At 43.8% G+C, this 12,580-nt stretch overlaps 1 protein-coding gene across 3 annotated transcripts in view; it reads left to right on the top strand.

Moving 5' to 3' along the window:
* Window positions 1-9,864: 9,864 nt before the first annotated feature.
* tfpi2 (tissue factor pathway inhibitor 2) overlaps window positions 9,865-12,580 on the top strand; it is a 76,277-nt gene continuing 73,561 nt past the window's right edge. The window contains exon 1 of one of the 3 annotated variants that reach the window (XM_063043833.1): window positions 9,865-10,119. In XM_063043833.1, the coding sequence (XP_062899903.1) occupies window positions 10,047-10,119 (73 nt within the window). In that variant the 5' untranslated portion in view covers window positions 9,865-10,046. The remainder of the gene's footprint in view (window positions 10,120-12,580) is intronic. The other 2 variants (XM_063043832.1, XM_063043834.1) reach the window with 2 other exon arrangements.

Below are 12,580 nucleotides of genomic sequence, written 5' to 3'. Positions count from 1 at the left end.
GGGGAGGGGGAAATGCAGGAGATTGGGGCTGAGAGGAAAATTGGATCAGCCATGATCAAATGGCAGAACAGACTCAATGGGCCAAATGGCCTAATTCTGCTCCTATATGTTACTCTCTGGCGCCAGGGTTAAACATTTCACTGAGTTATAACAGGACATTCTTAAGGGGGCGAGTGAACAGCCAGTAGTCGTAGTTCATATTGGAAGGTAGCAGTAGGGATGAGGATTCTCAACAAGAATTTGGGGAGTTAGATAGCCATTTAAACAGCAGGACCTCAAAGGCTGTAAACTGTGGTTAGCTTCTGGTGCCACAGGAATAGGTCAGATGAAGGGCTGGTGCAGGGGGATGAGCTTTTGATTCCTGGATCATTAGAACCATGAGAGACCTGCATAAAAAGGGCTTGCAACAACCTGGTAGGGAGGATTGGATGATCAGCCTGGTTGGATGATCAGCCATGATCATAATAAATGGCGGTGCAGGCTCGAAGGGCCGAATGGCCTACTCCTGTACCTATTTTCTATGTTTCTATTTCTTCTGCTATTAAGTAATGCTTAAACTGAGGCAGTAGGTGAAAGGGGCACAGGTATTCAGGTGGGGAGGAAAGGAAGTTAGTAGATGGCAGAGCAGGAGGGTAAATGCACATGAATGGAATACAAAGCTAAATTGATTTTTTAAAGCAAAAAGTTGAACAAATAAGGTAAATGACCTTCCAGCATCTGCAGAATTCCTGCTGTTTGCGTTTTTCAGATTATTAATGCTAGAATATTGTTACCATTGCTGAGATATTGTCAAAAGATGTACAGAACTGGCAGCCCAATATCCTGCGATACAGAATTTTCAAGCAAGATGGAGAGAGGTGTAAAACAGGATGTGGTATTGCACTGTTGGTCAAAGTCTGCATTGAGAATTGAGAAAAGATATCCTAAAGGGCTCTTAAAACAAGGCCACATTGATAGAAATTAGGAGCAAAAAAATCGTAATTGGCATATTATAGACCACCTAATAGTCAGGGGAAGACAGAGGAACAGATGTAGGCATACAGCAGAAGGATGTGATAAAAATAGCATTATGATACTAAGGGTATACTATGATACTAATTTCCCAAATATTAACTGGGATAGCCTTAATGTAAAAGGCTCAGCGGGAGCAGACGTTTTGAAGTGTATCCAGGAGACTGTTTCGACACACTATGTAGATAGATCACTGAAGGAAGGAACATCCCTGGACCTTATCTTGGGGAATGTAGATGGTCAAGTGGAGGGAGTGTCTGTGAGGAAGCATTCTGGAAATGGTGATCACAACTTCACATATTTCAAAGTGGTAATGGAAAAAGATAAGGATTGACCAGAAATAGAAATCTTAAACTTGAAGAAGGCAAAATTCATTTGGTGTCATGGTCCGGTCCGTGAAGTCCGCATTCCAGTTCACAGTCTGGTCCGTGGACTCAGGACTCCGGGTCTTCCAGCTGTCCCTTGCTTGAATTAATCATAGGCACCTGATTCCCATCTTTGGGTTTGCAATATAAGTAGCCTTGGGGTTGAGTGTGGGTGGCTGGTTTGTCTTGTCAGGCCTGCTTGGAGTAACCTGCTGATGGAAGGCTAGTGAAACCATTTGTGATCTCTAGCCTGGTTGGAGGACCACTGCTTCATGAAGCCTTGCTGTCAGTAGTTGGAGCTGTCTTTGTGGTATGGATTTGGCTGTTTCCTGGGCCAGCTGAGTGGCTGCCAGTGACTCTGAGCTGGTAGGGATCTGGCTGTTTCTGTAGCCAGCTGAGGTTGCCAGCTGAACTGAGACTCGGAACTTCCCTGGAGCAGAGATGGATCTGTCAGTTGTTCTTTGGTGTTTGTCTCTTCCTGTCCTTGCCTCTGTGGGGTAAGCCAGGCTGTTTTGCTGTTGCCTTGTTGGGGGACCTGTCTTGTCTTGTCCTTGCCTCTAATGGGTAAGTCTGGCTGTTCTGCTGTTACCTGATGGAGAGACCTGTCCCACCTTGGTGTGGAGATGAAGTTGAGTCCTGGCTTGTTGTAGGATAAGTCCCAGCTCTATGTCTATGTTCTGTCCTATCTCATGTTTGTGTTGTGTTAAAGATGACTCCTGGCTTGTTGAAGGATAACTCCTGGCTCTGTGTTGATGTTCAGTTCCCAGTCTGTGTCTCAGCTCTGGTCTGAGTTATCAGCCTCTGCATTTTAAGACAAAGGTCCCGCAGCCAAGCTCCAAGAACCCTAGCCTCGATGATTCTGCAGCCAAGCTCCAAGAACCCAAGCCGGGCTCCAAGAACCCAGACCCCAGCCTGTAGCCAAGCTCAAGACCCAAGACCCCAGCCTGAAGTCATGTCCTTGCCTGGTTCTGGGGCCCGAGCCCAAGGCAAGACCCAGGTTCTAGGTCCTTGTCTGGTCTCGGGCTCGGAGTCCAAACCAAGTCCTGGTCCTGCTTTCCCTAGCCCAACTCCGTGTTCTTGTCCCTGCTCCTTGCCTGAATCCTGTCACATCCCTACTCTAGTCAAGTCCTGTTCCTTGTACTTCAGTGTCTGTGTCTTGCATTTTGGTTTATTCCTGGCAACCTGTTGTGTTAGAACAAATCAGCCACCCATGGACCCAGCGACACAGACACTGGAGATAAACTATCGCCATCTAGGGTTCACTAGTGCCGAAACCTCCCACCCACCCAAGTTGTCCTTAGTCCTGGAGAGTCTCTTCAGTCACACGGAGACTCCCGTAGAAGGGGGGGGGGTACTGTCATGGTCTGGTCTGTGAAGTCCGCATTCCAGTTCACGGTCCGGTCCGTGGACTCAGGACTCTGAGTCTTCCAGCTGTCCCTTGTTTGAATTAATAGGCACCTGATTCCCATCTTTGGGCTTGCACTATAAGTAGCCTTGGGATTGAGTGTGGGTGGCTGGTTTGTCTTGTCAGTCCCCCTTGGAGCAACCTGCTGATGGAAGGCTAGTGAAACCATTTGTGATCTCTAGGCCTGGTTGGAGGACCACTGCTTCATGGAGCCTGGTTGCCACTTGTTGGAGTAGTCTTTGCGGTATGGATTTGGCTGTTTCCTGGGCCAGCTGAGTGGCTGCCAGCCACTCCAAGCTAAGTAGGGATCCAGCTGTTTCTGTAGCCAGCTGAGGTTGCTGGCTGAACTGAGACATGGAGCTACCCCAGAGCAGAGATGGAACTATCTGTTCTTTGGTGTTTGTCTCCTCTTGTCCTTGCCTCTGGGGTAAGCCAGGCTGTTTTGCTGTTGCCCTGCAGAGAGGTCTATCTTGTCCTCACCTCTGTAGGGTAAGCCAGGATGTTTTTCCGTTGCCCTCCGGGGGAATCTGTCTTGTCTTGTCCTCACCTCCGTGGGATAAGCTATCTTGTCTTGTCCTTGCCTCTGGGTAAGTCCGGCCCTTCTGCCATTTCTTGACGGAGAGACCTGTCCCACCTTGGTGTGCAGATGAAGTTGAGTCCTGGCTTGTCGAAGGACAAGTCCTGGCTCTATGTTGATGTTCAGTTCCCAGACACTCTCAGCTCCAGTCTCTGAGTTATCAGCCTCCACATTTCAAGACAAAGATCCTGCAGCCAAGCTCCAAGAACCCAAGCCTCGAGGATCCCAAGCCAAGCTCCAAGAACCCAAGCCTCAAGGATCCCAAGCCAAGCTCAAGACCGAAGACCCCAAGCCTCAAGGATCCTAAGCCAAGCTCAAGACCCAAGACCCCAGCATGAAGCCATGTCATGTCCTTGCTTGGTTCTGGGGATGGTTCTGAGTCCTGGTCCTGCGTTCCCTAGCCCAACTGTGTTCTTGTCCCTGCTCCTTGCCTGAATCCTGTCATGTCCCTACTCTAGTTAAGTCCTGTTCCTTGTACTTCAGTGTCTGTGTCTTGCATTTGGGTCCATTCTAGCACCTCATTGTGACATTAGGTCTATATCTACACAATAGGAAGCATTCAGAGCAGAAATGATAAGAGTCAGGGCTATCTTGTTCCTTGAGGGTGAAAGCCAAGATATTGAGGGATACGGAGGATTAGATAAAGAGAAAAGGAAGTATTTAACTTGTGTAGAGTACTAAAGATACCGAAGAAGTATATAAAGTGCAGGGAGATGCTTAAAGAAATTTTGAGAAGGAAGAGTCGTCAATAAATGTCACTGGCATAAAGAATTAAGGCAAATCCATAGTGAGGAGGTCAGATAGGCGATTCTGTGGACACAGTCCAGAGACCCGGATGGTAGTTTGCCTCCCTGGTGCCAGGGTCCAGGATATTTCCGATCGTGTCCAAGATATCCTGAAGTGGGAGGGTGAGGAGCCAGAGGTCGTGGTACATATAGGCACCAATGACATAGGTAGGAAAAGGGATGAGGTCCTGAAAGGAGAATATAGGGAGCCAGGAAGGGAGTTGAGAAAAAGGACTGCAAAGGTAGTAATCTAGGGATTACTGCCTGTGCCACGCGACAGTGAGAGTAGGAATGCGATGAGGTGGAGGATAAATGTGTGGCTGAGGGATTGGAGCAGGGGGCAGGGATTCAGTTTTTGGATCATTGGGACCTCTTTTGGCGCAGGTGTGACCTGTACAAAAAGGACGGGTTACACTTGAATCCTAGGGGGACCAATATCCTGGCAGGGAGATTAGCGGGGGCTACTGAGGTGACTTTAAACTAGAATGGTTGGGGGGTGGGAATCAAATTAAAGAGGCTAGGTGTGAGGAGGTTAGTTCACAACAGAGGGATGGGAACCAGTGCAGAGAGACAGAGGGGTGTAAAGTGAGGGTAGAAGCAAAAAGTACAAAGGAGAAAAGTAAAAGTGGCAGGCTGACAAATCCAGGGCAAGCATTAAAAAGGGCCACTTTTCAACATAATTGTATAAGGGCTAAGAGAGTTGTAAAAGAGCGCCTGAAGGCTTTATGTGTCAATGCAAGGAGCATTCGTAATAAGGTGGATGAATTGAAAGTGCAGATTGTTATTAATGATTATGATGTAGTTGGGATCACAGAGACATGGCTCCAGGGTGACCAGGGATGGGAGCTCAACGTTCAGGGATATTCAATATTCAGGAGGGATAGACATGAAGGAAGGGGAGGTGGGGTGGTGTTGCTGGTTAAAGAAGAGATTAACGCAATAGAAAGGAAGGACATAAGCCGGGAAGATGTGGAATCGATATGGGTAGAGCTGCGTAACACCAAGGGGCAGAAGACGCTGGTGGGAGTTGTGTACAGGCCACCTAACAGTAGTAGTGAGGTCGGAGATGGTATTAAACAGGAAATTAGAAATGTGTGCAATAAAGGAACAGCAGTTATAATGGGTGACTTCAATCTACATGTAGACTGGGTGAACCAAATTGGTAAAGGTGCTGAGGAAGAGGATTTCTTGGAATGTATGCGGGATGGTTTTTTGAACCAACATGTCGAGGAACCAACTAGAGAGCAGGTTATTCTGGACTGGGTTTTGAGCAATGAGGAAGGGTTAATTAGCAATCTTGTCATGAGGCCCCTTGAGTAAGAGTGACCATAATATGGTGGAATTCTTCATTAAGATGGAGAGTGACATAGTTAATTCAGAAACAAAGGTTCTGAACTTAAAGAGGGGTAACTTTGAAGGTATGAGACATGAATTAGCTAAGATAGACTGGCAAATGACACTTAAAGGATTGACGGTGGATATGCAATGGCAAGCATTTAAAGGTTGCATGGATGAACTACAACAATTGTTCATTTGGCAAAAGAATAAATCAAGGAAGGTAGTGCACCCGTGGCTGATGAGAGAAATTAGGGATAGTATCAATTCCAAAGAAGAAGCATACAAATTAGCCAGAGAAAGTGGCTCACCTGAGGACTGGGAGAAATTCAGAGTTCAGCAGAGGAGGACAAAGGGCTTAATTAGGAAGGGGAAAAAAGATTGAGAGAAAACTGGCAGGGAACATAAAAACGGACTGTAAAAGCTTTTATAGATATGTAAAAAGGAAAAGACTGGTAAAGACAAATGTAGGTCCCCTGCAGACAGAAACAGGTGAATTGATTATGGGGAGCAAGGACATGGCAGACCAATTGAATAATTACTTTGGTTCTGTCTTCACTAAGGAGGACATAAATAATCTTCCAGAAATAGTAGGGGACAGAGGGTCCAGTGAGATGGAGGAACTGAGTGAAATACATGTTAGTAGGGAAGTGGTGTTAGGTAAATTGAAGGGATTGAAGGCAGATAAATCCCCAGGGCCAAATGGTCTGCATCCTAGAGTGCTTAAGGAAGTAGCCCAAGAAATAGTGGATGCATTAGTGATAATTTTTCAAAACTCGTTAGATTCTGGACTAGTTCCTGAGGATTGGAGGGTGGCTAATGTAACCCCACTTTTTAAAAAAGGAGGGAGAGAGAAACCGGGGAATTATAGACCGGTTAGCCTGACATCGGTGGTGGGGAAACTGCTGGAGTCAGTTATCAAGGATGTGATAACAGCACATTTGGAAAGCGGTGAAATGATCGGACAAAGTCAGCATGGATTTGTGAAAGGAAAATCATGTCTGACGAATCTCAGAATTTTTTGAGGATGTAACTAGTAGAGTGGATAGGGGAGAACCAGTGGATGTGGTATATTTGGATTTTCAAAAGGCTTTTGACAAGGTCCCACACAGGAGATTAGTGTGCAAACTTAAAGCACACAGTATTGGGGGTAAGGTATTGGTGTGGGTGGAGAATTGGTTAGCAGACAGGAAGCAAAGAGTGGGAATAAACGGGACCTTTTCAGAATGGCAGGCGGTGACTAGTGGGGTACCGCAAGGCTCAGTGCTGGGACCCCAGTTGTTTACAATATATATTAATGACTTGGATGAGGGAATTAAATGCAGCATCTCCAAGTTTGCGGATGACACGAAGCTGGGTGGCAGTGTTAGCAGTGAGGAGGATGCTAAGAGGATGCAGGGTGACTTGGATAGGTTGGGTGAGTGGGCAAATTCATGGCAGATGCAATTTAATGTGGATAAATGTGAAGTTATCCACTTTGGTGGCAAAAATAGGAAAACAGATTATTATCTGAATGGTGGCTGATTAGGAAAAGGGGAGGTGCAACGAGACCTGGGTGTCATTATACACCAGTCATTGAAAGTGGGCATGCAGGTACAGCAGGCGGTGAAAAAGGCGAATGTTATGCTGGCATTTATAGCGAGAGGATTCGAGTACAGGAGCAGGGAGGTACTACTGCAGTTGTACAAGGCCTTGGTGAGACCACACCTGGAGTATTGTGTGCAGTTTTGGTCCCCTAATCTGAGGAAAGACATCTTTGCCATAGAGGGAGTACAAAGGTTCACCAGATTGATTCCTGGGATGGCAGGACTTTCATATGAAGAAAGACTGGATGAACTGGGCTTGTACTCGTTGGAATTTAGAAGATTGAGAGGGGATCTGATTGAAACGTATAAGATCCTAAAGGGATTGGACAGGCCAGATGCAGGAAGATTGTTCCTGATGTTGGGGAAGTCCAGAACGAGGGGTCACAGTTTGAGGATAGAGGGGAAGCCTTTTAGGACCGAGATTAGGAAAAACTTCTTCACACAGGGAGTGGTGAATCTGTGGAATTCTCTGCCACAGAAAACTGTTGAGGCCAGTTCATTGGCTATATTTAAGAAGGAGTTAGATATGGCCCTTGTGGCTACGGGGGTCAGGGGGTATGGAGGGAAGGCTGGGGCGGGGTTCTGAGTTGGATGATCAGCCATGATCATAATAAATGGCAGTGCAGGCTCGAAGGGCCGAATGGCCTACTCCCGCACCTATTTTCTATGTTTCTATGTAATTTATATATATTTTAAGAATAAAAAGTACGGCCAATAAGGACAGCAGGAGCGATGTGTGCATGGAGCCAGAGTATTAGTTGTAAGCAGTAGGGTGATGTTGATATGATGGTGAAATGGGATGAGAAATGGCAGATAGAATTGAGTTCAGATAACTGTAAGATGATGCAAGGACATACAGCATGAATGGTAAAGTCCTTGTGGTTAAGCAGGCAGATGAGATACTGGCCTTCATTAGTCAGGTTATAGCATAGTAGTGAGATTATGCTCCAGTTTTATAAACTTGTTCAGATCTCAGCTAGAGTACTGGGTGTAGTACTGTTCACCATACTATAGAAGAGATTTAATAGCACTGCTAAGGGTGAGGATTCATCAGTGTTTTAGTTCTGATGAGAGATGAAGAAGCTAGGATTTTTCTCCCTGGGGCAGAGGAGGTTATGAAGGAACATATTTGACATACTATGTCAAATTATGATGGGTATAGATAGACCCGATTGCAGGCATGTTTCCCTTTGTCAGAAGTAAATAAAACTAGAAGTCACAGATTTATGTTAAGAGATAAATAGATAAATTGGTGAGTTTTATTATTGTCACATATACTGAGGTACAGTGGAAAAACTGCTTTATGTCATCAGTGCAGATCACTTCACATCTGTGCATTGAGGTAAGACAAGAAGAAGCAAAGACTGCAGAAAAGAAGTGTAAAAGCTACAGAGCAGGTGCAATGCAGGTAAACAACAAAGTACAAGGTCATAAAAGCATAGATAGCAATGTTAAGAATCCATCTTATCATACAAGGGGATCATTCAATAGTCTTGTAACTGCATGGTAGATGCTGTCTTTGTGCCTGGTAGTGTGAGCTTTTGGCTTGTATCTTCTACCTGATGGGAAGAGAGGATCTGAGGAGGACTTCCTTCACCCAGAGAGTGGTGAGCACCCACAATACACTGCCTGAGACAGTGGTGCATGAATGAGAACTTGAATCACCTCAGCACTGAAGCCCAAGTGCTGGAATATTGGGATGGATATGGATGGGTGCCCAGAGGTGGAGTAAGTGGGAAGAATGGCCTGTTTGCATACTATGAAGCCTGTGTGTCAATGCCTCTTTGGGTGATAAAACTCATCTCAGTCCTACATGCTCTCTGGCTCTAAATTTCCCCTCAGGGGTATCTTTCCAGTCAACTTTAACAAAATACTGGTTGCACTTCAGATTTACAGATTATTCAGTGCTCTTCTGGGCCAGGTAGACTTATAAAAGCAAGACAATTTGCATCTGAACTGGAGGGAAACAAATATCCTCACTGGGAGGCTTACTGGTGCTACTCATGAGGGTTTAAGCTTGAGTGGCAGGGATGAGAACAACAGCCATAAGGAAACAGGGCAAGAAGAATAGTATGACAAGGTAAGACCAAGGAGGACAGCAATGGGCAGGCTAATAAATACAGTGGGGTGGATGGGTTGAAATGTGTTTATTTCTACACTAGGAGTATTGTGGGCAAGGAGGATGAATTTAGAGCCCAGATTAGTACATAGGGTTAAGATGTTGTTGCCATTATAGAGACCTGGTTGTGTGGGAAATAGAAATGGCAGCTCAATATTCCTGAGTTAGTGTTTAGATGGAATAGAGAGGGGAAAAACAGGTGGAGGGGATATACTACTGATGAGGGAGAACATCACAGCAGTAATCAGAGCCAACACACTTGAGGGCTCATTTACAGAGGCAAAGTGGGTGGGGCTCAGGAAGGGGAAAGGTGCAACTACACAGATAGAATTATACTGTAAGCCCCCCAAAGCCACCAAGAGGTGGAGGAATGGCTATGCGGACGAACCATGGAAAGGTGCAGAAACAACAGGGCTGACATGGGGGTGGGGGACTTTAAATTCCCCAGTATTGAATCTAATGATAAGGAAGTGGGGGGAATATAGATGTACAGGAGGAGAATATTTAGTGTAAATTGGCATCAAGATCAGCACAACATCGTGGACCAAATGGCCTGTCCAGTGCTATGTTGCTATGTTCTATTCTGTTCTATATTGTTCTATGTTCATTGTGAAACACACACACACAACTTAAAAAAAAGATTTTCCACTATCTGCCGTATCTTGCGGTTCGAAAGAAACTGGCGTCATCAGTTTTTCCAGTTAGATTCATACCTGACGATCTCTGAACGGGCCTGAGTGCCACAGTCGGAAACCGCGCTGTATAAATGTGACAGCGTGGAGTCAGTGAGTGAGTACTGAACCCTGAGTAGCCTGCGACCTCGATCGTCAGACAAACAACGCAACTCACTCGGACTGACCAAAATGCAGTGGGCCATCTTCGCCTTCATCTGCGGCACCTTGCTGCTCTCTCTACCGTGTGGCGCGGCGACGAGAGGTAACGCGTTCGGAAAAGTTGAGCGCACGGCAACTTTAATTTCCATCTTTTTTCGAGCAAGAACGAATCGAGCAGATGTAATGTTATAATTTCATAAATAATTAACCTTACCAGATCTTAGAAATTTGTTAGAAAATGTTGCAAATAAAAACCCCAGTGATGAAACCGGGAGAAGAAAGTGGCTGTCTGAGTACTTGTACATCCTTAAAGAAAAAAAGTGTAGAGGTGTATCTTCGATATGAAAAAGCAACACGAGTCTGATGTATTGTTGCCGTGCGGTTCCGTGATTTTTATTCAATAACTTTACTCGGGGTATAAGAGAACGTCGATCTTGGATTGACAGCTTAATTTATGAGTTCTGCCTTAATAATTTACCTAAATTAGTTTTGAAGAAGTCACACTGAAATGAGTTCACAATGGAAGAACCCGTTCTGTTTCCTATTTGTAGCTTCTATTAAGATAGTGTACGTTTACTGTGTATTTTTTCACGTTGGAAATTAATTTTTGTCTTCACTGAACTTAAATGGCATTAATTAATTAGGAATTTCCATCAGTGTTATTATATGTTCATATTTTCGATATTTTTACATTTTTTATATTTGTTTATATTTTAATACTTTTGATTGATAGGTAAGTGCTTTGAACGTTGCTGAATGCCAGAAGTATTCAAAAGCTTAAAAGGAGAGACAAGTAAACCGATTGAGCCAAATGCTCAACACGAGAGTTTCTGCATATGCTGGAAAACTTCAGCAACACACACAAAATGCTGGAGGACTTGCTGACTTCCTCCAGCATTGTGTGAGCCGGAAAATAAAACTGTTTTCAGCACTTCTGATGTGAGTTTCACATCAGGCTAGGCACTCACACAATCAGATCATACCTGACATGTCAATACTAGTAAGGATTGGACTGGCTTGGAGGTGTAGATTAACAGGTCCATTTGCAGCACTAGTCAGCATGAATTTTTACTATTGCATAAAATTCTGGGTCATTTTATTTTAAGCTGTCAGCCTTGTGGATATTTTTGCCCTGTATTTAAAAGGAATTACAAGTAAAATGTGGTGCTCTAAATTACAAATTGAGTCAATGGGTGGGGTTCTTAATTAGCACTTTTAAAGTTCAAAACAATTTGGTTTAGATTCAGTGGGGATAATTACGGACATACAATTACTGTCAAATGCAACAGCACAACTAATAGAAGTTTCTATCACGGAAAACTGCAGATGTTAGAAATATGGAATAAAAGCAGGAATTGCTGGAAGTATTCAGCAGAGGTAGAAGTACACCTCTATGGAGAAATAAAAATAAAGTTCTTTTATCAGGTTAGACTCGGAGTAAAGTTGCAGAAAGTGTGGTGTGTCAAGAAAAACTAAGGAACTATCACCAATTGGGTAGGAACCAAGGTTGCTTAGTTGCCACAGTTGCTACTTTAGTGTGAATTAATTAATTATAGCTGATCTGTCTGCAGTCATATAAAAGAACTGGATGTTTAAGAGTAGGGAGGAAAAACAAAAGAATCAACAATATGCTGGAATTGTTTAGGCATTTTCAAATAAAAAAGAATGCTGGAAATGATAGAATAGGTAGTACCTGTAGGGGGAAAAGTGCTCGTATTACAGGTGAATGACCTTGTGTCAGAACAGACTATTTCTAACACAACAAAGGGAGGCTGGTTATCAGAGATTATTGAATTTAACAATGAGCCCCAAGGGTACAACATAACTCAGTCTAACATCACTCAACCATGCTCTATCTGGCTTTAATATGTAGAATTCTGTATTAAGTGATAGAAAGTAGAAATTCATTGAGACCTATTTAGCATCCTTTGATGGGTGTAGCTTGACAAATAATTTTCCTTCAGACTATAGACCAATATATCAGTTGAGCTTGTGCAGTTATGGAATGCATTATGAATTATCATATCTGTTCCAGAGATTGCATTTCAGACTTCAGAATATCATTTAATTCTTTGGTTTCCTTTTCTTCAAAGGTATTGGTGCAGTTAACACAGTTTGGCCTGGTTTGGATCAAATAGTTCTGTGTGGGTGTTTTAAGTATGTTTAAAATATTCCACAATATTTTTCATACATGTATTTGCACAGATCTTTGAATTCTGAAACAGTCAATTACTTCAAAAGTGGTTGAGTTTCAACTAATTCAATCTGGATAAATAAAGGCAGGGGAGATTTTTTTTAGCATTCTCTTGAGGTGGTGTGTAACCATCCTGTCAATGCATTAAGATTTTGAACGCTGTTGGAACTTGAGAAGATTAGCAGAACATAAGAAGGAATCAGTAACAAATGAGTTTATGATATTTGTTTTTAATAAGAACAGAATGTGGGATGACTGCAAGGGAAGATTTGGGAAAGATGGAAACTAGAGAGTCTGGATCAGTATGTGAATATTGAGAGTTGGAGCGGTTTACGTTAGACTTCATCCAACAGGTTAAATGAACCACAAC

The sequence above is a fragment of the Mobula hypostoma genome, chromosome 3 (genome assembly GCF_963921235.1).
Source record: "Mobula hypostoma chromosome 3, sMobHyp1.1, whole genome shotgun sequence".
Taxonomy (NCBI): Eukaryota; Metazoa; Chordata; class Chondrichthyes; order Myliobatiformes; family Myliobatidae; genus Mobula; species Mobula hypostoma.
Note: the sequence above shows the minus strand (reverse complement) of the source record. Positions and strands in the feature narration are given on the sequence as shown.